This window comes from Pelophylax lessonae, assembly GCF_965119305.1.
Source record: "Pelophylax lessonae genome assembly, chromosome: 9".
Taxonomy (NCBI): Eukaryota; Metazoa; Chordata; class Amphibia; order Anura; family Ranidae; genus Pelophylax; species Pelophylax lessonae.
This window is the reverse complement of record NC_138776.1, coordinates 38,106,556-38,129,396: the sequence shown is the minus strand read 5'-3', so window position 1 is coordinate 38,129,396 and position 22,841 is coordinate 38,106,556. Positions and strand designations below refer to the sequence as shown.

Sequence of the window (22,841 nt, the reverse complement as noted above, 5' to 3'; positions counted from 1 at the left end):
AGTATGTCTGCGGTCTCTGACCATCTCCTGTAGTATGTCTGCGGTCTCTGACCATCTCCTGTAGTATGTCTGCAGTCTCTGACCATCTCCTGTAGTATGCCTGCAGTCTCTGACCATCTCCTGTAGTATGTCTGCAGTCTCTGACCATCTCCTGTAGTATGTCTGCAGTCTCTGACCATCTCCTGTAGTATGTCTGCAGTCTCTGACCATCTCCTGTAGTATGTCTGCAGTCTCTGACCATCTCCTGTAGTATGTCTGCGGTCTCTGACCATCTCCTGTAGTATGTCTGCGGTCTCTGACCATCTCCTGTAGTATGTCTGCTGTCTCTGACCATCTCCTGTACTATGTCTGCAGCCTCTGACCATCTCCTGTAGTATGTCTGCAGCCTCTGACCATCTCCTGTAGTATGTCTGCAGTCTCTGACCATCTCCTGTAGTATGCCTGCAGTCTCTGACCATCTCCTGTAGTATGTCTGCAGTCTATGACCATCTCCTGTAGTATGTCTGCAGTCTCTGACCATCTCCTGTAGTATGTCTGCAGTCTCTGACCATCTCCTGTAGTATGTCTGCAGTCTCTGACCATCTCCTGTAATATGTCTGCGGTCTCTAACCATCTCCTGTAATATATCTGCAGTCTCTGACCATCTCCTGTAGTATGTCTGCAGTCTCTGACTATCTCCTGTAGTATGTCTGCAGTCTCTGACCATCTCCTGTAATAAGTCTGCGGTCTCTGACTATCTCCTGTAGTATGTCTGCAGTCTCTTACCATCTCCTGTAATAAGTCTGCGGTCTCTGACTATCTCCTGTAGTATGTCTGCAGTCTCTTACCATCTCTTGTACCATGTCTCCAGTCTCTGACCATCTCTGAATTTTATATGCTGCCCTTTGAGAGTCACACTTGAGGCTCCCCACATCAAGAAAGTTGGCCACCGCTGCGCTAGGCATGTAGGATGGGAAGACTAACACTAAACAATCTATCCTTCAATCATAGCATTATAATTAGCAGAAATACAGTTTTTAGACTTTTTTTATTTGGGTCATGTGATCGTTCTTCATTTCTCCAGTGCATGGCTCCAATCAATGGGTGGGGTTAAACCACAGATGATCTACTGTCAATCATCCAATCTACCTTCTTCTCCCCCACTGCATGGCCTCGATCTGTTGGTGGAGCTAAACAGTGAGGAGTCGCTGTAAATCACCCAGTTAGAGCTGTGCCCTCTGGGCATTTCTGTCTGTGATCTGGGTGTAAGGAAGATGGGGGGGCAGAAGATGCTGTGGAACATGTGCACAGGGGTGGCCACACACTGCAGAGGGAAGATCAGCCTACAGAGTGTTGACACTGGGAATGAAGAAGTGCGGGTAACTGACAGGATCACCAGTTATTCACTACTTACTGCAATGGTTTAAAAGGAAAAAAAAGAACGCAAACATATACTTTTATTTGAGAATCTCTAGTTAAGGAAAACATGTTTACTTTAATGAAACTGCCCTTCATTATAGCTTCACAACCCCTTCCTCTCTGTTCCAATAGGATCATGCCCACAGTCGTGGGTAGACAGTGGGGATGCCTGAACTTCATTGTGACATCCCTGGAAGGACAGAACTTTAAGTCTCATCACCCCTTTCTCTTCCTGGTGATTGACAGCATCAGGTGGCAATGGTTCCCACTGCTGTCTCTGAGCCAATGAGGAGAGAGAGAGAGAGAGAGACAAGAGAGCCGATGCTCCTGGGTGCAGAGCTGGATTGAGATTGGGCTCAGGTAGGTATAAAAGGGGGAAGCTGCACTCGGAAGGTTTGTTACATTAATGCAAAAAATGCAATAAAGTAAAAAAATAAAACCTTAAGAGCCGGTTCACATTACCGCGACCAGAAAGTCGCCCCATGAAGGAGCGACTGTTTAGCGCGACTTTAGCGCGACTTTGAAGAGACTTAAATGATAGGCGACTTTGTCTGTGGGAAATGCCTGGCTAATCTTTTTCTTCTTCCTGGAAAGTCTGATCACAGTCGCTTGAAAATAGATAAGGATCCGACTTAGAGGCGACTCCCATTGAAGTCTATGTGCACAAGTCGGATAGCGGTCGCCTTGAAGTAGTACAGGAACCTTTTCTGAAGTCGGAGCGACTTCAGTAGTGCATATTAAGACGGCTCTCATTCATTTACATTGAATTTGTAACGACAAGTGACTTAGGGCGACTTGAGGTCGCACAAGTCGCGTCCCAAGTTGGAGTAGTGTGAACCGGGCCTCAGCTTTTAAAACTGACATTGCCAGTTTGTTGCATTTGCCTGGACATACACGTCTAAACCACTTCAACAAGCCCAGTTTTTTGCATTTGCCTGGACATACACGTCAATACCACTTCAACAAGCCCAGTTTTTATACCTCTAGTTTTCTCCATCTGTGGACATTCATAGGGTTCTCCAGCTCCTCCTCCAAGGCTCTGCACCGCGTCCTTTCTTTCAGCAGCTCCCTCTGCATGTGATAGAGCTCCCGCCTGTAAAGCATCATACATATCAATTTAAGAAGAAATCCAGATAAAATATATACAAGGAATTTAGCAGGCTTTAGTGCAGCTGCGTATTTGCTTCTGTTCTATATATACTCAGTGCTGTATCTTGGCCTAGGCCAACAAGGCCCAGGCCTAGGGCAGCACTTTGCAGGGGGGCAGCAAAAAAGCTGCACTCCACATGGAAAAAAAACAGCCTTCTCCTGGCTCTCACACGAAAAGGGTCCCGACCGGCTTGCGCTACACTTTTAGTATAGTGCCAGTCCTATGGGGCAAATCAGTCTGGCACCCCCATAAAGCAGTCACACTGCTACCTGCCAGTACTGATGGGCACTAATAGGCTTCACTGATGGCCACTGATGAGGCTGCACTGATGGGCACTGATAAGCTGCACTGACATGATGCACTGATAGGCTGCACTAGTGGCCACTGATCAGGCTGCACTTGTGGCCACTGATGAGGCTGCACTGATATGCTGCACTGATGAGTCTGAACTTATGGGAACTGATGAGGCTGGACTGATGGGAACTGATGAGGCTGGACTGATGGGCACTGATAAGCTGCACTGACATGATGCACTGATAGGCTGCACTAGTGGCCACTGATCAGGCTGCACTTGTGGCCACTGATGAGGCTGCACTGATATGCTGCACTGATGAGTCTGAACTTATGGGAACTGATGAGGCTGGACTGATGGGAACTGATGAGGCTGGACTGATGGGAACTGATGAGGCTGGACTGATGGGCACTGATAAGCTGCACTGACATGATGCACTGATAGGCTGCACTAGTGGCCACTGATCAGGCTGCACTTGTGGCCACTGATGAGGCTGCACTGATATGCTGCACTGATGAGTCTGAACTTATGGGAACTGATGAGGCTGGACTGATGGGCACTGATAGACTGGTTGTGGTCTGTGGTTTACAGGTGTCAGGGCGGGTCATAAACAGGAAGGGGTGTGGCCTTTACAGGAAGAGGTGGGTCATATTTAAATTAGGGGGTGCACAAGTTTAGTCAGGCCTAGGGCAGCACCATACCTAAATACACCACTGTATATACTGTTGTAGACCTCTTTGAGACTTTTTAAATAAGACCTTGCAGTTAAATGGCTTCTGTGTTATATGACCGCTTTGATTGACTCCAACCCACACTACTGGCTCCCAATCAGAAGCCTTGACCAAGAGCTGATGGAGACATCTTGATCAGTGTGCTGGGAGCATGCAATGAAATTGCTCTCAGCATAAAACCTAAGGCCACCATGGACGCACATGTGCAGCAGCTGGGCGTTAAGGCCCACCTTTCTTGCTGCCAAATATAGGCGTTCCGTGGTTGAATTAATTTTTTAACCCATTTCTGCCTGCTCCGGTGTCCCTTTAAAAAGTTCTGAATGCCTGGCGATCATGTGACCACTGTGATTGGCTGTCTGAATGGTCACAGGATCGGGAGCTAGTCCCTCCAGCTAGCGATCGTTAGCCAGATGGACTGAAATATGAACTCTTTGGCAGATAAAAAAAAAAACCTCCCATATACAGTGCTTTGAAAAGGTTTTCATACCCATTGAAATTTTCCACATTTTGTCATGTTATAGCAAAAAACGTAAATGTATTTTATTGGGATTTTATGTGATAGACCAACACAAAGTGGCACAGAATTGAGAAGTGGAAGGAAAATGATAAATGGTTTTCAAATTCTTTTTGAACATAAATATGTGAAAAGTGTGGCGTGCATTTCTATTCATCCCCCTGAGTCAAAACTTTGTAAGAGCCCCCTTTCCCTGCAATTACAGCTGTAAGTCTTTTTGGGGATGTCTCTACCAGCTTTGCACATCTAGAGAGGGACATTTTTGCCCATTCTTCTTTGCAAAATATCTCAAGCTCTCTCAGATTGGATGGAGAACGTCTGTAAACAGGAATTTTCAAGTCTTGCCACAGATTCTCAATTGGATTTAGGTCTGGACTTTGACTGGGACATGCTAACACATGAATATGCGTGGATCTAAACCATTCCATTGTAGCTCTGGCTGTATGTTTCGGGTCGTTATCCTGCTGGAAGGTGAACCTCCGCCCCAGTCTCAAGTTTTTTGCAGACTCTAACAGGTTAACTTCTAAGATTGCCCTGAATTTGGCTCCATCCATCTTCCCATCAACTCTTACCAGCTTCCCTGTCCCTGCTAAAGAAAAGCATCCCCACAACATGATGCTGCCACCACCATGTTTCACGGTGGGGATGGTGTTTCCAGGGTGATGTGTAGTGATAGTTTTCCACCACACATAGCGTTTAGCCTTTAGGCCAAAAAGTTCAATTTTGGTCTCATCTGACCAGATTACCTTCTTCCACGTTTGCTGTGTGCTCCACATGGCTTCTGGCAAACTGCAAACGGGACTTCTTATGGCTTTCTTTCAACAATTGCTCTCTTTTTGCCACTCTTCCATAAAGGCCAGATTTGTGGAGCGCACGTCTAATAGTTGTCCTGTGGCCAGATTCTCCCACCTGAGCTGTGGATCTCTGCAGCTCCTCCAGAGTTACCATGGGCCTCTTGGCTGCTTCTCTGATGAATGCTCTCCTTGCCCGGCCTGTCAGTTAGGTGGACGGCCATGTCTTGGTAGGTTTGCAGTTGTGCCATACTTTTTATTTTCGGATGATAGATTGAACAGCGCTCCGTGAGATGTTAAAAGCTTGGGATATTTTTTTATAACCTAACCCTGCTTTAAACTTCTCCACAACTTTATCCCTGACCTGACTGGTGTATTCCTTGGTCTTCATGATGCTGTTTGTTCACTAAGGTTCTCTAACAAAACTCTGATGGCTTCACAGAACAGGGGCATTTATACTGAGATTAAATTACACACAGGTGAATTCTATTTACTAATTAGATGACTTCTGAAGGCAATTGGTTCCACTGGATTTTAGTTAGAGGTATCAGAGTAAGGGCTCTTTCATGCAGGCGGACCGTTCAGATCCGCCTGTCTGTTTTTTTGGCGGATCTGAACGGTCCCCCCATGCATCCCTATGGGGCATCAGATGTCAGCGGAGACATGTCCGCTGACATCCGATCCGATCCGTCAAATCTGGATGGATGGAAACCCTATTTTCCATCCGTCCAGCGGATCGGATCGGATGAGAACGGACCGACGGTCCGTTCCCATCCGATTTCCCCCATAGAGATGCATGGGGAACTGACAGCTGTGTCTCCGCACACAGTGTGGAGACACAGCTGTCATCCTTCTGCTCAGCGGGGGATCGGCGGATCGATCCCCCGCTGAGAAAAACGGACTCACGTCAAAATTTATCAGTTTTTCATCCGTTTTTCATCCATTTTTTCATCAATTTTTCATCAATTTTTCATCTGTTTTTCATCCGTTTTTTTTTGTACATCCACTACCAATGCAAAAACAGCCTGTTTGTCCGTTTACCTCTGTTTTTCATCCAATCCGTTTTTTTGACGGATGAAAAATAGGGAATTCATCCGTTCCAAAAAACGGACATTGACGGAAGTGGATGAAAATGGACGTTAACAGATGATCATCCGTTGTCATCCGTTTTTACATAAGGAATGCATTGATGTCCGTTTTTCATCCGACAACAGACGGATGAAAAACGGACAAACGGACCGTATGTGTGAAAGGGGTCTAAGTGCCAGTTCACATTAGTGCGATAACAGAGATTGCATGTAATTCGAAGCGCACTGCACCTAAAATGACATGCGATCTCTGTGCGGTGCAAATTTCAGCCACACAGTTTGTATGACTGAATTCGCACCGCAATCGCACTAAAATACACACAGGACCCTTTTTTTGGTCCGCAGCAGAATCGGATCGCATGGTGGTTCACACACTAGTGCAATCCGATTCTGAGCGAATTTACAGATCGCACTGCGATATGCGATCTTATCTGGGGGTGTCGTTAACTTTTAATTGACACCCCCCAGCGTATCGCATATGGCAGTGTGAACTGCCAGGGGTGCGGATGCAATGTGGGAACACGCTATATATTCGCAGTGTTCCCGCATCGCACAAATGTGAACCGGCACTAAAGGGGGTTGAATTCAGATATTGTTTTGTAAAAAATTTTGAAAACCATTTATTATTTATTTTTTTTCCTTCCCTTTTTTTTTTTTGTTTTACTTTATAAATAAGGGGCATGGGATAGGTTAATATGACGATTTATTTTTTTTTCACAATAAATTATGACTATAAGACTGCTTATGTATAAAAATGTATGTAATTATTTATATATTTCTTTTTCTTTTTTGTTATGCAGTATTTGTAGTTCCCAGCCTTAATAATAATAAAAAATTAAAATACATTTATAATTTTCCTTCCACTTCACAATTATGTGCCACTTTTGTGTTGGTCTAATACATAAAATTCCAACAAAACACATTTTAGTTTTTGGTTGTAACATGACAAAATGTGAAAAATGTTAACTTTTTCAAGGCATTTATGTTTTTTTCCTCTGTGTATTTAACTGCTTGCATGGATAGGATATTTTGATTCCTACATTAGCCTGGCTAAGGCTGGTTCTCTTTAAAGAGATCTGCTATAAATGCAACAGCTGGCTGAACGTCTATCTAGACTAAAAAAATTGAGTTAAGGTTCACATGTCAAACTTGTTTGCTGTCAGGCTGAAATGCTGCAGAAGGACAAAGGGTAACTATGTAAACCTGGCAAACGCTCAAATCATTTTGCATTTATCGCTTTAAAAGGCTGCCAGTCACTCCGCTTGAAGAAGGTCTTGCAGGTAAGGTGAAGCTGCGCGCTGCCTGCCTGCGATGGGAATTTTAATTGGATGGGAACAGCCAATTATTCCACGGTGGAACGGTTGACTTTGCAAATGCTGCTTTTGTTACTCAGATGAATCATTTAAAAAGGACAAGCGTTTGACTCTGACGCTTTTCAAACTTCCCACTGCGGTATCAGAAAGTGGGGTGCATCCTAGGGTTATCATGTCAGGGCTCTGCAAATGATCAGCTAAAAGGAGATAGGGATAATAAAGTGTACAAGAGATGTCATCTGATTTACACTTTTCTTCTATGGCATAATAGGAAAGATCATTGTTAGGGGAAAACTCAACATGACAGCCCCGTCAAATATCCTGTGTCCGCTGCTGCCTTCATCACTGTGGTTCTGTATACTGTCAGGTTGGGTCAAAGCGAAAGTTGATACAGGTCGTGACTTTGAGAGCTTTGAGCGGCCAAAATTTAAAGCGAACATTAACCCCCCCACCGCTTTTATTCCTAACACCACCACACACCCCCACCATCGCACATTTATTTATTTTAATTATGTGTTATCAATATTTGAATGTGTTATTATTTATTTATTACATTTAAATGTATTTATTCAATTAATATTAATTTAATGTATACATTTAGTGTTATGACTTTTTAATATTATTTTAATTTATTTTATTTTACCATCGCACATTTATTTATTTTAATTTTGTATTATCAATATTTGAATGTGTTATTATTATTTATTACATTTAAACGTATTTATTCAATTAATATTAATGTATTTAATTTATACATTTATTGTTATGACTTTTTAATATTATTTTAATATATTTTATTTCAAGTCATTTGATTTCCACTATTCTTCTATGGGATAATAGGAGAGATCATTGTTAGCTTAACATGATAGCCCCATCTTATTTCTTGTGTCGGCTGCTGCCTTCATCACTCTGGTTCTGTATACTGTCAGGTTCGGTCAAAGTGAAAGTTGATTCAGGTCGTGACTTTGAGAGCTTTGAGCAGCCAAAATTTAAAGCGAACATTAACCCTCCCCCCCCCCCAACAATTTTATTCCTAACACCACCACCCCCGCCCACCAACGCACATTTATTTATTTTTAATCATTTTAATTTAGTATTATTAATATTTGAATGTGTTAATTTTTATTTATTAAATGTACATGTATTTATTCAATTAGTATTAATGTATTTAAATTATTAAATTTTTTGGTATGATTTTTTATAATTATTATTTTAATTTATTTTAATTCAAGTCATTTGGTTTCCAGTATTCTTCTATGGGATAATAGGAGAGATCATTGTTACCTTAACATGATAGCCCCATCTAATTTCTTGTGTTCACTGCTGCCTTTATCACTCTGGTTCTGTATACTGTCAGACCGGGATTCAGGGAAAGTTGATATAGGTCGTGAAATTAGCAGGCCAAAATTTTAAAGTGGGCATTCACCCAACCACCCACTTTTTTCCCCCCCAACAACCCCCTCACTATCACACATTTATTTTTAGAATTTTAAGTTTGTATTATCATTATTTTAATGTAATAAATGTATTACAATAAAATGTACGTATTCAATGTATACTAATTTAATTAATTACATTATTATTAATATTATTTTAATTTATGTTATCTGATTCACACTATTCTTCTACAGGATAATAGGAGAGAACATTGTTGGGGCAAAGCTCAACATGACAGCCCCATCAAATTTCTTGTGTTCACTGCTGTCTTCATCACTCTAGTTCTCCATACTGTCAAGCCGAGATTATTTTTATTATTTCTAATTTTTATTGTATTATTTGCATTTAATATTTTAACCTTTTGGCACTTCTTGGATTTTTGCCTCGCCTAGTTGCCTGCATTCCAGGAGAGCAGGAGGACAGGATGTCTCGCAGATATTCTACAGAGCATGCTCTGCAGCTTGGTATGAGGAAGCCAGCTGTCTCATCCTGGTTCTTGCAGCGGGCCCCCTGATCATACATGCACATAATCAGGGGATCAGCTGCAAGATCCCAATGATGTCAAAGAAGAAGATGGTGCGGTGGGACTCGATGTGCAACAGTAACAGATCCCTACAAAATAGTACTGGATTTGCTGTGTATGTGTGTGTTTTGTGGATCACCCAGCAATAAAGGTAGGGGGAGGTGGGGAAACATGGGGGGGCTGTATTTTTTACTTCAACCCCTTTCCAACTTACCCAGCACCCCTTTAAAAAGTTCTGAATGCTCGGGGACGAGAAGGATTGGCGATCATGTGACCACTGTGATCGGCTGCCACAGTGGTCACATGATTGGGAGTTGGTCTCACTGACTACCGATAGTTCAGAGTGAGGTTTGTCTCTGCCCAGTGAGTCTCTCTCAGCACAGAAACATCAGCTGAACCCGGGAACGCATATGTGCAGCGAAAGCAACCCTTTTGTAGCCGTATGTGTTACATGGGCGGCAATGAGGGTTAAGCTAAACTCTATGATAAGCAAATATTGACTAAATTGCAGCATGTGTATTCTTCAGTGAATCTTGCCGTGCTTTGTAGATTTCTTCCAGATCTGTGCAGTAATCCAGTGTGAGACTTTTCCTGTAATAAAAACCAGTGACTGCTGCTCTCACTCCTTGTGCAGGGTGACTGGTCTTGTCTCCGCCCCTTCCTGTCGTTTCCTGTAGTGGGTGGGCTTTCTAGGCCCCTCCCACAGCTCTTTTCTCAGCACATGCTATGTATAGCACAGTGATGACTGTCTCTTGTAGTATGTCTCCACTTTACAACCATGCCTATAGCTTGTCTCTCAGTCTCCATAACATATTTGTGGTTTCTGTCAGCGTCCTGTAGCATTACATATGCTGAATATTATTTGTAGCATCTTCGATGATGGCACAGGCTGGGGCCCACTATTCTTCAGAAGTTAAGGAAAATCACCCTACATTAGGGTCATGGTGAGGATCTGCTTACCTGAGGTCATCAACATTGGCCACAGTCTTAGTGAGGATTCCTTTCTCTCTCCTCAGCTTCTTGATCTCAAGTTTGAGCAGTCTGATGTCCTCCACCCTCTGTTTGTACTGACTCTCTCCTTTATTTAGGATAGATTGCTGGATTTTAATCTTCTCATACAGCAAAGCCAATTCATCGTTCCTGCGGACCAGCTGGGTGCCTAAAATATCCCTCTCGCTGATCACCTGGGTACAAAGACAGCCATAGGTACAAAGTTAACTAGACTGAAAAAACAAAGATGGCCACCCCCTGCGAAGAGAGGAGAAGAGAGAAGGCAAGACCAAGACGGCACAAGAGGGAAAAAGAAGAGGAGGGAAAGAGAAGAGAAGGGCATGGGAAGAGAAGGGCATGGGAAGAGAAGGGTAAGAGAAGAGAATAGAAGAGAAGAGAAGAGAAGAGAAGGGCATGAGGAGAAGAGAACAAGAACAGAAGGGCACTAGAAGAGAAGGGCAAGAGAGGGGAAGAGAAGAGGAGGGCTCGAGAGGGGAAGAGAAAAGAAGAGAAGGGCACGAGAGGGGAATTGAAGGACATTAGAGGGGAAGGGCAGAGAACGAGAGGGGAAGAGAAGAGCAGAGCAGGAGAGAGGAAGAGAAGAGAAGGACATGGGAGGGGCAGAGAATGGCACAAAAGGGGAAGAGAAGAAAAGGGCACGAAAAAGGGGAAGAGAAGAAAAGGGCACGAAAAAGGGGAAGAGAAGAAAAGGGCACGAAAAAGGGGAAGAGAAGAAAAGGGCACGAAAAAGGGGTAGAGAAGAAAAGGGCACGAAAAAGGGGTAGAGAAGAAAAGGGCACGAGAGGGGAAGAGAAGAAAAGGGCACGAGAGGGGAAGAGAAGAAAAGGGCACGAGAGGGGAAGAGAAGAAAAGGGCACGAGAGGGGAAAGAGAAGAAAAGGGCACGAGAGGGGAAGAGAAGAAAAGGGCATGAGAGGGGAAAGAGAAGAAAAGGGCACGAGAGGGGAAAGAGAAGAAAAGGGCACGAGAGGGGAAAGAGAAGAAAAGGGCACGAGAGGGGAAAGAGAAGAAAAGGACACGAGAGGGGAAGAGAAGAAGAGGGCACGAGAGGGGAAGAGAAGAAGAGGGCACGAGAGGGGAAGAGAAGAAGAGGGCACGAGAGGGGAAGAGAAGAAGAGGGCACGAGAGGGGAAGAGAAGGAGAGGGGAAGAGAAGAAAAGGGCATGAGAAGAAAAGGGCACGAGAAGAAAAGGGCACGAGAGGGGAAGAGAAGAAAAGGGCACGAAGGGGAAGAGAAGAGAAAGGCACAAGAGGGAAAGATACTTTAGTTTGATGCTTCCTCTTTACTGTCCAGTCACAGGCTAGGGCAGATACAAGACCTAGTTTTATTACATAACTGCAGCAAAAAATATATCAGCTCCCCAGGGTGACTGTGCTGTGGGGCACAGCTGTCTAACAAACTCCTAATTAATGGGCAGAAATGCAAATCCTTTGACACCAAAAATAGCTCCCATATATGCATTTCATTTGTGTAATTTTCTGTTTGCATGAAGTGTGCGCCACACAACAGCCCTGTCTACAAGGGGAAGGGGCCTGTTCATTTACTGTTGCAGTTTCATTATCATTTACAGACACCTTATCCACCCTGGGACTGAACAGTAAAAGGTGAAGCAGCAGATTGAGCAGTTCATCTCTTCGTTCTCTTCTACCAGCATACTCCTTGCACTGCAGTACACATGATTGTCTTTTGTACTGCCTTTCCCTACACCTCTCCAAACTCTGCTATACAAGATACCGTAAAGCCTCGCACACACTACTAGTTTTTTCTCATTCAATCCAGCGGGTTGACAGCTCAAAACTGCTCGAAATTGCATCTAAAAACTTGAAACTGACAGCTCGGGTCAAAGCCACTGTACTAACAATCCAATGTTAGTACAGCGATTTCCCTTGCTGTACTATTGTGTCCTGACAGAGGGACACCTGGGATTGGGATGGGATGCCCCCCCCCCCCCCCCACACCAGAACACTCTAGTCAGCGCTCTCAGCCGGTCGGCAGACATATTTTGGTCATGACCCGTCAACCGGCTTCTGTCAGACGAGCTGCCGTACACAAGGGCCGAATGTCTTCCAGTTTTATTGAACTCGCTGATGCTGCCCGACATTCGGCCCGTGTGTACTCAGCATTCGAGGCAGATACCAGGTCAAATTCAGGTTCTACCTAAATACATTTAATGATGTATTATTGAATGCAGAGCAGCATTCATTTGTGCCTTCTTTATCTTACTGAAATTCAGCTTTAAAAGTAGTTCACCTTGCCAGCAACCACGGAAAACCAGTTTTGGGTGGAGACGTTCTTTAATCTCACAGAATGTGTATGGATTGGTTGTAGGTAGAGATAACAGTACCTGATCGAGTTCTTTCTTCTGTCGAAGTCTCTCTGCGTCAGCATCGGACAGAATTTTCAGGAGCCTCCTCTCTTCCACCTTCTGGCTGTCAATCAATTGCTGTGTCTCAGTCGCTTGCTGTTTCAATTTATGCAGTTCAGCCTGTTAGTGAGAACATGATGGAGATTAGTATACAGTTAAATGCAGAGTCAGCACTATGAGGGAAAATGGGCAGACCTTACTGTTAGAACAGAACTCTGAAAACACTAGGATGTGAAAATGGTCAGTAAAAAGATAGAATACTAAATAAGCATGCATCAACTTTTTTCAGCCATTTTATTATCCAAATTAGATCTGGAATACCTTTCTTCAACTGAAAAATAAATATAATACAAAATATTCAGCTGAGGCTGGAATTCTAAGGCCTCATGCACACAGGGCGTTAGAAAAAGACGAGCTGCAAAGTCACTACCAAAGCCAGGAAAAAGTAGCAGTAAAAACGTGCTTTTAGTAGCTTTTTCCATTGGCGTAAATGCGCATTTAGCTGCATTCGCATTTAGCAGCGTTTCTCTGCCTCTATTCAAAATCAATGGTTGCCTATGAGTGCCGTCTTTGATCCGACTTTCAGCCCATCGATTTAAATAGAAGTCGTATCTAAGTCTGATCATGATGCTTGACTTGTGCTCTGAGGATCTTGAAGGGGAACTCCACGCCAAAATGGAAAAAAAAAATGGCGTGGTGTCCCTCCCAAGTTCTATACCAAGCCCTTTGAGTCTGGTATGGATCGTGAAAGGAAAAACCCACGCCAAAATGAAAAAAAAAAACTGCGTGGGGTCCCCCCCTTAAGACAATACCAGACCGAAGGGTCTGGTATTGTCTTAGGGGGGGACAGCACGCCATTTTTTTTTTTTTTTTCATTTTGGCGTGGGTTTTTCCTTTCACGATCCATACCAGACTCAAAGGGCTTGGTATAGAACTTGGGAGAATTTTAGGGGAGTCTCCACGGCAAAAAAAGAAAATGGCATGGGGTCCCCCCCCCAAATCCATACCAGACCCTTATCCAAGCATGCAGCCAGGCAGGTCAGGAATAGGGAGGGGACGAGTGAGGGCCCCCCCCTTCTGGACCATACCAGGCCACACGCCCTCAACATGGGGGGGGTGCTTTGGGACAGGGGTGGGCTCTGCACCCCCCACCCCAAAGCACCTTGTCATGTTGATGGGGACAAGGGCCTCTTCCCGACAGCCCTCGGCAATGATTGTGGGGGTCTGCAGGCAGGGGGCTAATCGGAATCTGGAAACCCCCTTTAACAAGGGGCCCCAATTCCCGACCCACCCCCCTATGTGAATGAGTATGGGGTACCTTGTACCCCTACCAATTCACCCCAAAAAAGGCAGTGTAGTGTAAATAAAGACAAGAGACGGTTTTGAGAAGTCCTTTATTTAATATCTCCCTCAGATCTTCTCCCTCCAATCTTCTCCCTCCAATCTTCTCCCTCCGGTCTTGTCCGCTGCCAACCCAGTCCTCCTCCGATGCTGTTTCCCGTGAGTATGCCGGAATCCCCAGGAATCAATGCAAGCAGGAAGTGACGGTGCGGGCCGCGGCCGCAGAGGGAGGCAGTGGAAGGAAGATGAGTATATTGTCTTCAAAAACAAGGTAAGTGAACAAAAAAAAAAAAAAAATTGGGAGCATCCATTTCTTTTTCAGGTGACCCTCAGCAAGCGGATGGCCCAAAATCGATTTTTTAAATTTTTCGTCCAGAACTCCGCTTTAAGGCAGTTTTGAAGGCAAATGGGAGTCCAACCCGATACCAGCAAGGTGCACCAAATAAAGTGGCCGGTTAGTGTATATTTTTTTATATTATTACACACTTGTAAGCTCTAAATAAATTAATGCTTTTGAACTATGGTGTTGTAGAAGACTCTTGAAAGTCCCTTGGATGGCAAGAAGATCAAACGAGTCAATCCTGAAGGTAACAAAATCAATCAATAATGCCGCGCCAAAGTGAAATCCAAAATATAAAATCAATAATCACATCCAGCAGCGCTCAATATGTGATAACATATAAAAGATCATATAGTCCTCATAAATGAGTAAAATAATCGCCAAACTCAGTCAATGTTCATAACATAGCCAGATAATCCATATGTTAATATTCCCCGGTGCCTGATGTATGTAATCCGGTATTCACCTTCACCACACCATACGTGTCCCCTTAAAGATGGGCACTCACCAGAAGCACTATGGTAATACGCCTGTAAGCATTGGTTGCTTGGACCCTTGACACTCCGGGATACCTCTGCCAGTATCAGATGACCTCCACATACGTGTGCCAATTAGGGACCAGATCATATCATGAAAATAAAAATGGGGGCACAATAGTGTGATACAGTCTTAAAAGTTTATTTAAACGTAACACTCCAAAGTAAATCCCCCAAATCCAATCTGCTTACATCAAAAACAACTTTCTCAAGCGAAATAATGATAATACAATAGTTATGGCCGGCTCACCGATGCTGAATGATTCTTTCCCAGCTTGCTCAATAGGTGAGATCCGGACTCCAGCCACGACTCTTAGGATTACCAGGGAGACAGCATGCCTGTGTACTGACGCGTTTCGTCTGTGCGACTTCTACTGAGGACTCAGGCATACTGTATTATGCTCCCAATATATATTGTAGGTCATTAGGACATATTTCGCTTGAGAAAGTTGTTATTGATGTAAGCAGATTGGATTTGGGGGATTTACTTTGGAGTGTTACGTTTAAATAAACTTTTAAGACGGTATCACACTATTGTGCCCCCATTTTTATTTTCATGATATGATCTGGTCCCTAATTGGCACACGTATGTGGAGGTCATCTGATACTGGCAGAGGTATCCCGGAGTGTCAAGGGTCCAAGCAACCAATGCTTACAGGCGTATTACCATAGTGCTTCTGGTGAGTGCCCATCTTTAAGGGGTAACGTATGGTGTGGTGAAGGTGAATACCGGATTACATACATCAGGCACCGGGGGAATATTAACATATGGATTATCTGGCTATGTTATGAACATTGACTGAGTTTGGCGATTATTTTACTCATTTATGAGGACTATATGATCTTTTATATGTTATCACATATTGAGCGCTGCTGGATGTGACTAGTGCTGAACTTTTTAGTTTGAGTAATTATTGCATCATTTACAGATTGTTTTTTATTACAGTGGCTGCGATCAGCAAATTTTATGAGGTTTTAAACAGTTTTACATTGATTACTGTGTGGTTTATCCCTTACAATAAGAAGCGCTGGGCGAGTGTTTGGAATTGCTCCTTTTTTTCAACCACTTTTTTATATTTATAAAAATCAATAATATTGTGAATCAGATCACACAACAATCCTAAAAAAATAAATCATAACACTGCTGCTGACGAAGTCATTACGACGCAACGCGTACGTGGGAGGAGCCTACTCATCAACGTCAGACCTAGGATGGTCCGAGTACATCACACTGAGAGCCTGTTCAGCCCGCACTGCCTGAAGTGCCGTGTCTGTGAGTTCCCTGCATTTTTATGTTTGATCAATAAAAGATAAACAGAGAGCATTTGATTCTTCTCCTATTCTCTTTGTCTGTGTGTGATCGGGACCCGGATGCTTGTACCGGAGGTTGGAGCCCTGGAGAGGGGGGATATGCAGGGTTTACCGCTCCTGAATGATACCTTTGTGCCACTTATGCGTTCATGACTCTTTATGGGTCTGTGTATGAGTTGAGCTGCTTTAAGAGCACTAGTCACACGGAGCACCCAATGAGTGGAGTGAAGCACAATTATAGTTTGAGCACAGCACTGGAATTCTGATTGGGACATTTTCAGCACTTGTCTCTTGTCATTTAGGACAACTTCCATTGGGACTCTTTCTCACCATTTTTACATTTATACACTATTTCAATAATATTGATTTAATATTTATTTAATTTATTCTGATTATTTCTCTTACAGTGTGATTTTTTAATTATTGTGATTTACTTATTTTACTAAACTTTGGCACCATTCATATATTATTGATTTAATATGTGATCCTTCATTCACTCAGTGTTATGATTTATTTTTTTAGGATTATTGTGTGATCTGATTCACAATATTATTGATTACATTTTTTGGATTTTTGCATTATTGATTCATTTTGTTTCCACTGGTGAGATGTGTTAGCACTGAATGCTAGCAGCCTTAGTTATCCCACAAATTATTATTTTGGTTTTGCCCTGATTATATTTCCTTTGAATCCTGAAGGAAATCAACCCTGAATATTCACTGGAAGGACAGATCCTGAAGCTGAAACAGAAATACTTTGGCCACTTAATGCGAAGAGAGGACTCATTGGAAAAGACCCTGATCCTGGGAAACATAGAAGGAAAAAGGAGAAGAGGACGACAGAAAACAAGATGGATAGATAGCATCATCAAAACAATGAACACGAAGTTAAGCAAGCTCCAGGGGGCAGTGGGGCAGTGGAGGACACAAAAGCCTGGCGGGCTATGGTCCATGAGTATATAAGAATTGGGAATTCCACGCTTATGGAAATAATAGAAGGCTGCAGCCTACCTCAAAATATAGTCTAAAAAGGCTATATCAAATAGGTGTGAGAGTGGTGAGGTGGGTGGCGCTGCCTAAAAATGTAAGGATCTAATTATATAAGAATATTAGTAAGGTATCGGACACCACAATAAATACATTAAAAATAATGCATAGCATAAAACATCAACAATGTAAAGGAAATATATAAAAATGCATAAAGTGCAGTAGAGTGCTGGTGTCAGTGATAATTTAACACAAAAAGCTAGAAACATGCTAGAAGAGAAAACGATCTATGGGAAAAACAATCCACACCTTAGGTTCTACCGTCGCTACATAGACGACATAATTATGATGTGGGATGGTACTCAGGAATCTTTGGATTCCTTTATACATTAACTCAACAACAATCATTACGGTATCAATTTTAAGGGAAACTACAATACAGAACAGATAGATTTTTTGGATCTTCAAATTTTTATAAGAAGGAAATTATCGGCAGACAAAGACATACTTCAGTCATTATTATATTTATTTATTCAATATCACCACCAGATTATTTGGACCTACCCAACACCGTTTTTACCTTCTATTTATTGTCGCCTACTTAAGTCACCTTTTTAGTCATTTACTGGTTTGGACATTTTTTTTCCAAATCAATCACTGCCCACTAAGCACTTTATATTTATACTATTATCTATATATAGGTTTTTGTGTTAAATTATCACTGACACCAGCACTCTACTGCCCTTTATGCATTTTTATATATTTCCTTTACATTGTTGATGTTTTATGCTATGCATTATTTTTAATGTATTTATTGTGGTGTCAGATACCTTAATATTCTTATATAATTAGATCCTTACATTTTTAGGCAGCGCCACCCACCTCACCACTCTCACAGGGCATGAGGTCACGAAAAGTCGGACACGACTAAACGACTGAACAACAACAAAGCCCTAAATAAAAAATAATAGAAACTATAGCAGAGCACCTCCGGGAGGACCCACCCTGAACTTTCCCTTACCCCCTCCTTCTCCTTTTCCCTCTCTTTTCTTTCTCTCCTTTTTTCATCTCCCCTTTTTCTTCTTTCCTTGCTTCACCTCCTTCCTTCATATATTTCCATGAGTTCTGTTGAGACTATACATGTTCATACAGGATGGCTGCCGTTGTGTTGACTGTTTTGCTTGACTACTTTATCCTTATTGACTACTTTATCCTTATGTGAGCCAAATATTTGTATTGTATAATTGTCCATATATTACTCAACGATATTCACTAAAAATTTTTATTTGAAAAAAAAAAAAAAAAACTATAGCAAAGATTTTATTAAAATGCTTTAAAAAAAAAAAAAGCCTTACAGTTGTAGTCAAAATTATTCAACCCCCACTGAAATTGATTGTTTTGGCCAGTTTGACATTGATTTTGATCATTCAGTCATCCTGCTTACAATTAAATCAAAGAGGCACGTGTAGGTCAGACAAATATAGCATAACATTTATAATGAAATAACCACAAATGTCTTTTCTGTGCTCACATCATTATCAGTTTTATTCAACCCCCAAGTGACATTCAATCTTAGTACAACATCCTTTTACAGTTATAACAGCTTTTAAACATGAAGCATAGCTTGACAAGTGTCTTGCAGCGATCTCTGGGTATCTTCGCCCATTCGTTATGGGCAAAAGCCTCCAGTTCAGTCACATTCTTAGGCTTGTGCACTGCAACTGCTTTCTTTAAAGCGGAGTTCCAGCCATTTACTCACCTGTCCAACGGTCCAGCGATGCGGCCGCCGGAAGCCTCGATCCTCTCCCTCGGCGCCGGCATCACTGCTGTGGGCACCCGGCTGTTACAGTTTGCGGCTTCACAGCCGGGTACCCACTGCGCATGCGCGAGTCGCGCTGCGCGCCGTGATTGGCCGGCAATCTTCTGGGACCTCTGACGTGTCCCAGAAGATTGCAGGGAGGGAGGGGGAGAGGAGAACTTCCGCTCAGGGCGCGGCGGCGCTCCGAGCGGAAGTGGGAGCAGGTACCTGTCAAAACTAGGTACCCGCTCCCCCCCCCCAAAAAAATGACATGCCAAATGTGGCATGTAGGGGGGTCAGGACTCCCTAAAGCGGAAGTTCCACTTTTGGGTGGAACTCCGCTTTAAGTCCCACCAGAGGTTCTCAATCGGATTTAAGTCTGGTGACTGTGATGGCCACTCCAAAATGTTCCAGCCTTTCATCTGCAACCATGCTCTAGTGGACTTGGAGGTATGCTTGGGATCATTGTCCTGCTGAAAGGTCCAACGTCTCCCAAGCCTCAGGTTTGTGACGGACTGCATCACATTGTCATCCAATATCTCCTGGTACTGAAGAGAATTCATGGTACCTTGCACACGCTGAAGCTTCCCTGTACCTGCAGAAGCAAAACAGCCCCAAAGCATGATTGACCCCCCGCCATGCTTCACAGTAGTCAAGGTGTTCTTTTCTTCATAGGCCTTGTTCTTCCTCCTCCAAACATAGCGTTGATCCATGGGCCCAAACAGTTCTAATTTTGTTTCATCAGTCCACAGAACACTATCCCAAAACTTCTGTGGTTTGTCCACATGACTTTTGGCATACTGCAGTCGACTCTTCTTATTCTTTGCAGACAGCAAGGGGGTGCGCCTGGGAGTTCTGGCATGGAGACCTTCATTACACAGTTTGTGCCGTATTGTCTGAGCAGAAACTCCAGTACCCACATCTGACAAATCTTTTCTCAGTTCCTCAGCAGTCACACGGGGACTTTTCTCCACTCTACGCTTCAGGTAGCGCACAGCAGTCGAAGTCAGAATCTTGTTTCTGCCACGACCAGGTAGCGTTTCAACAGTGCCCTTTGCCTTGAATTTGCGAATGATGCTTCCTATGGTGTCTCTTGGTATGTTTAACATCTTTGCAATCTTCTTATAGCCATTGCCCTTCCTGTGAAGAGTAATCACCTCTTCTCTTATCTTCCTGGACCATTCTCTTGACTTCACCATGTTTGTAACCACACCAGTAAATGTCTAGAAGGAGCTGAGTATTACAGTCATTTTAAAGCTGCCTAATTGGTGCTTATTAGGCGTTATTGCTGCTCCCTGACATCCACAGGTGTTTTCAATACCTGATTGAAAACACTTCAATGAACCTCTGTTCTTCAGGGTGGTAGTCTTTAAGGGGTTGAATAATTGTGTCAATGAAGAATTCACAAAAGAAACATTTACAACTGTATTACAAAACCAATTGATGTCATTTTAGTTGCATATGGTTCTTTAAGAAGTCCTTGTAGGATTTCATTCTGAATACAATTACAAATGTACACTAAATTCCCTAAAACCCTTTACAGCATTGGGGGTTGAATAATTTTGAATACAACTGTATATGTCCTTACAAAAAATATCAAAATTATTGTCAAGTTAACCAGTGCCTGCTGAGGACAGTAAATTAGTCCTGGCATTTAGGCATCAATGACTTCTGGTTGCAAAAGGGTTTATTAAAAAAAAAAAAAAAAAAAGGAAAAACAATGAATTCCCTTCTGTTAGGAAGTGACATCCAGGATAAAAGTACATTATCTCCAGCTAGCTGGTGAAATCAACTGTGTGGTCGGCGCATTATGAAGACAGCGCTTTCTTACAGTTAGTTCTTTGCTCGATGCATAAGGAAGCAGTAATAACTTGGGTGACAGACCAGGCTGCCCAGGGCTCTGACTAATACGTGCCTCATTTACGGACACCTTACCTTTTAAATAATTGAGCTGCAAAGGCGCAGGTGTCAGACTGATAACTGCTGAATCTTGAGCTGCCTGAGTAAATGAGATGCGTGTGCCGGCAGCGAGAAGTACGCTGGGAGAGGACGCTGTAGATTTTCACTGACTGTGACAGGTGTGAAGAATGACGAGGAGATGAGCTTAAACTAATCAATTGTTCCTCTTGTCTGCCGATCGATCAGCAATCTGTCAACCATACCATGCATTTTTTAGGAGACATAGCCAACAGGGGCCGGAGATAGGGCAAAGTTTGAGCAGAGGAGGACAAAGAGGGAAACTAAGAGAGATAAGTGATCGGATTTGCTGGATTCAATATTCAACCCAGAATGCTGCTGATTGGAGGCTTGCAGATCTTCAAAGTTTAAAGTCTTGCTGCAATGCTTCCTGAAGTATTGCTGAAAAGGTCAAAGGGCATGTCGAAGAATTGTGAATAAATAATAGGCAGCACTCCAGACTGCTAGCTTTTCAAGATTCATACATTTAGGAAAGGAAGTGCAAAAGACATAACAGTATTTTGTAGTACATGCACAAGATCTCCCCTCAGTTCCTCTACCTATAGTAGACAAAGCAAACTCTCAGCTACAACCATCTTACATCGATCAGCCATAACATCATGATAACCCACCTAATTAAGTAATTAAGTAAAGAAAGGAAAAAAGGCGCCGCTGAGTGTAGCCAATTTAACTTTATTTCATGACAAAAGCATAAACTTACATGAGGGATGGCGTATGTCCTTGTAGCCCCTCCACCAGCGTGCGGTCCACAGCAAGGCCTGCGTTCCACCGCTGCCACAGTCTGACCTAGCCCCTCCGATTGCTCTTCCTTGCAGTGTCATCTCCCTGCTGCCGGTCAGCTCGAGGACGGAATGACCGCGGAACAGGAAGAGACCCCTGAGCTACGAGGACATACACCATCCCACGTGTAAGTTTATGCTTTTGTCATGAAATAATAGACAATGTGGGACTTTAAGTGAGACACCAGCAGGGATGGAGGTACTGTGCTATACAGGCAAATTGCCTCATATAAAGTCCCAATCTGTGTTTTATACTGCATCCACCAAGGGGTTGGAGGTGTATGCTTCTCAGCTGGTCGTTTTCAGTTTGTACCATCTTAAGAAAATTGCTATTAGAGTTTTGAGATACCAAACCAGTCATGGATAGGGGTGGTTTGGGGGAAGTTTGGGCTGCTCCCTCTCACCTGCCTCCTATCCATCCATTGTATCGGTTTGTTGGTACCTCAGGCCAATAAGAAGTGGGACTTTTAAGGCAGGTATGGAGTATACGAGAAAGTACAAGCAAAAAATTGCTAATAATAACTAAATAATGATGATAATAATAAATAATAAATGTTTAATTCTTAAAACATATGTACAGTGAAGTACAGTTGCGTGAAAGGGTTATAGACCCTTGTGAAGTTGTGTAATAGGAGGAGGGTTAGTGACATGTGAGAAATAGTGACTTTTAGGGGTATATCTCCGTCTTTCCCTGCTGTTAAGCTTGGGTGGTTCAGATCAGAGGTGTCTCCTATATCCTACGCGTTTCGGCCCTAAAATGGGCCTTTTTCAAGGTTGATTGTCACTATTTCTGTTGGTAAAAATGCAGATTTTTGTTAAATATTTTAAGTATCACCACTTTTGTGAATTAAATAATAGTGGTGAATTTTTCAAATTTAGTACATACATATTGTTTTCTTTGAATCCTTGTGTGTTGAAATGGCTCCCTCTTTAGCACAGCGAGAACCATGCGGTTTCCTGAAAAAATATATATATATATATATATATATATTTATGAGATTCAGCTACAAAGTTGATAGTGGTTCTACAGGTATATTATTGAACTTACAGGGGCCGTGTCTCATATCAGGGGTAGATCATGTGATTCTCCCCTAGCGGTTAGTTTTGGTTCCGGTGCGTATGAAACCGGTTCTGGGCAAGGATGTCCTTATGCCTTTAAA

The 22,841-nt window shown here is 42.9% G+C and overlaps 1 protein-coding gene across 1 annotated transcript in view; it reads right to left on the bottom strand.

The window, feature by feature from the left end:
- CFAP58 (cilia and flagella associated protein 58) overlaps window positions 1-22,841 on the bottom strand; it is a 211,706-nt gene that overhangs the window by 59,334 nt on the left and 129,531 nt on the right. Inside the window, exons 12-14 of the mRNA XM_082267890.1 lie at window positions 12,593-12,733; window positions 10,198-10,421; window positions 2,380-2,491 (exon numbers count right to left, since the gene is read on the bottom strand). Of these exons, the coding sequence (XP_082124016.1) occupies window positions 2,380-2,491; window positions 10,198-10,421; window positions 12,593-12,733 (477 nt within the window). The remainder of the gene's footprint in view (window positions 1-2,379; window positions 2,492-10,197; window positions 10,422-12,592; window positions 12,734-22,841) is intronic.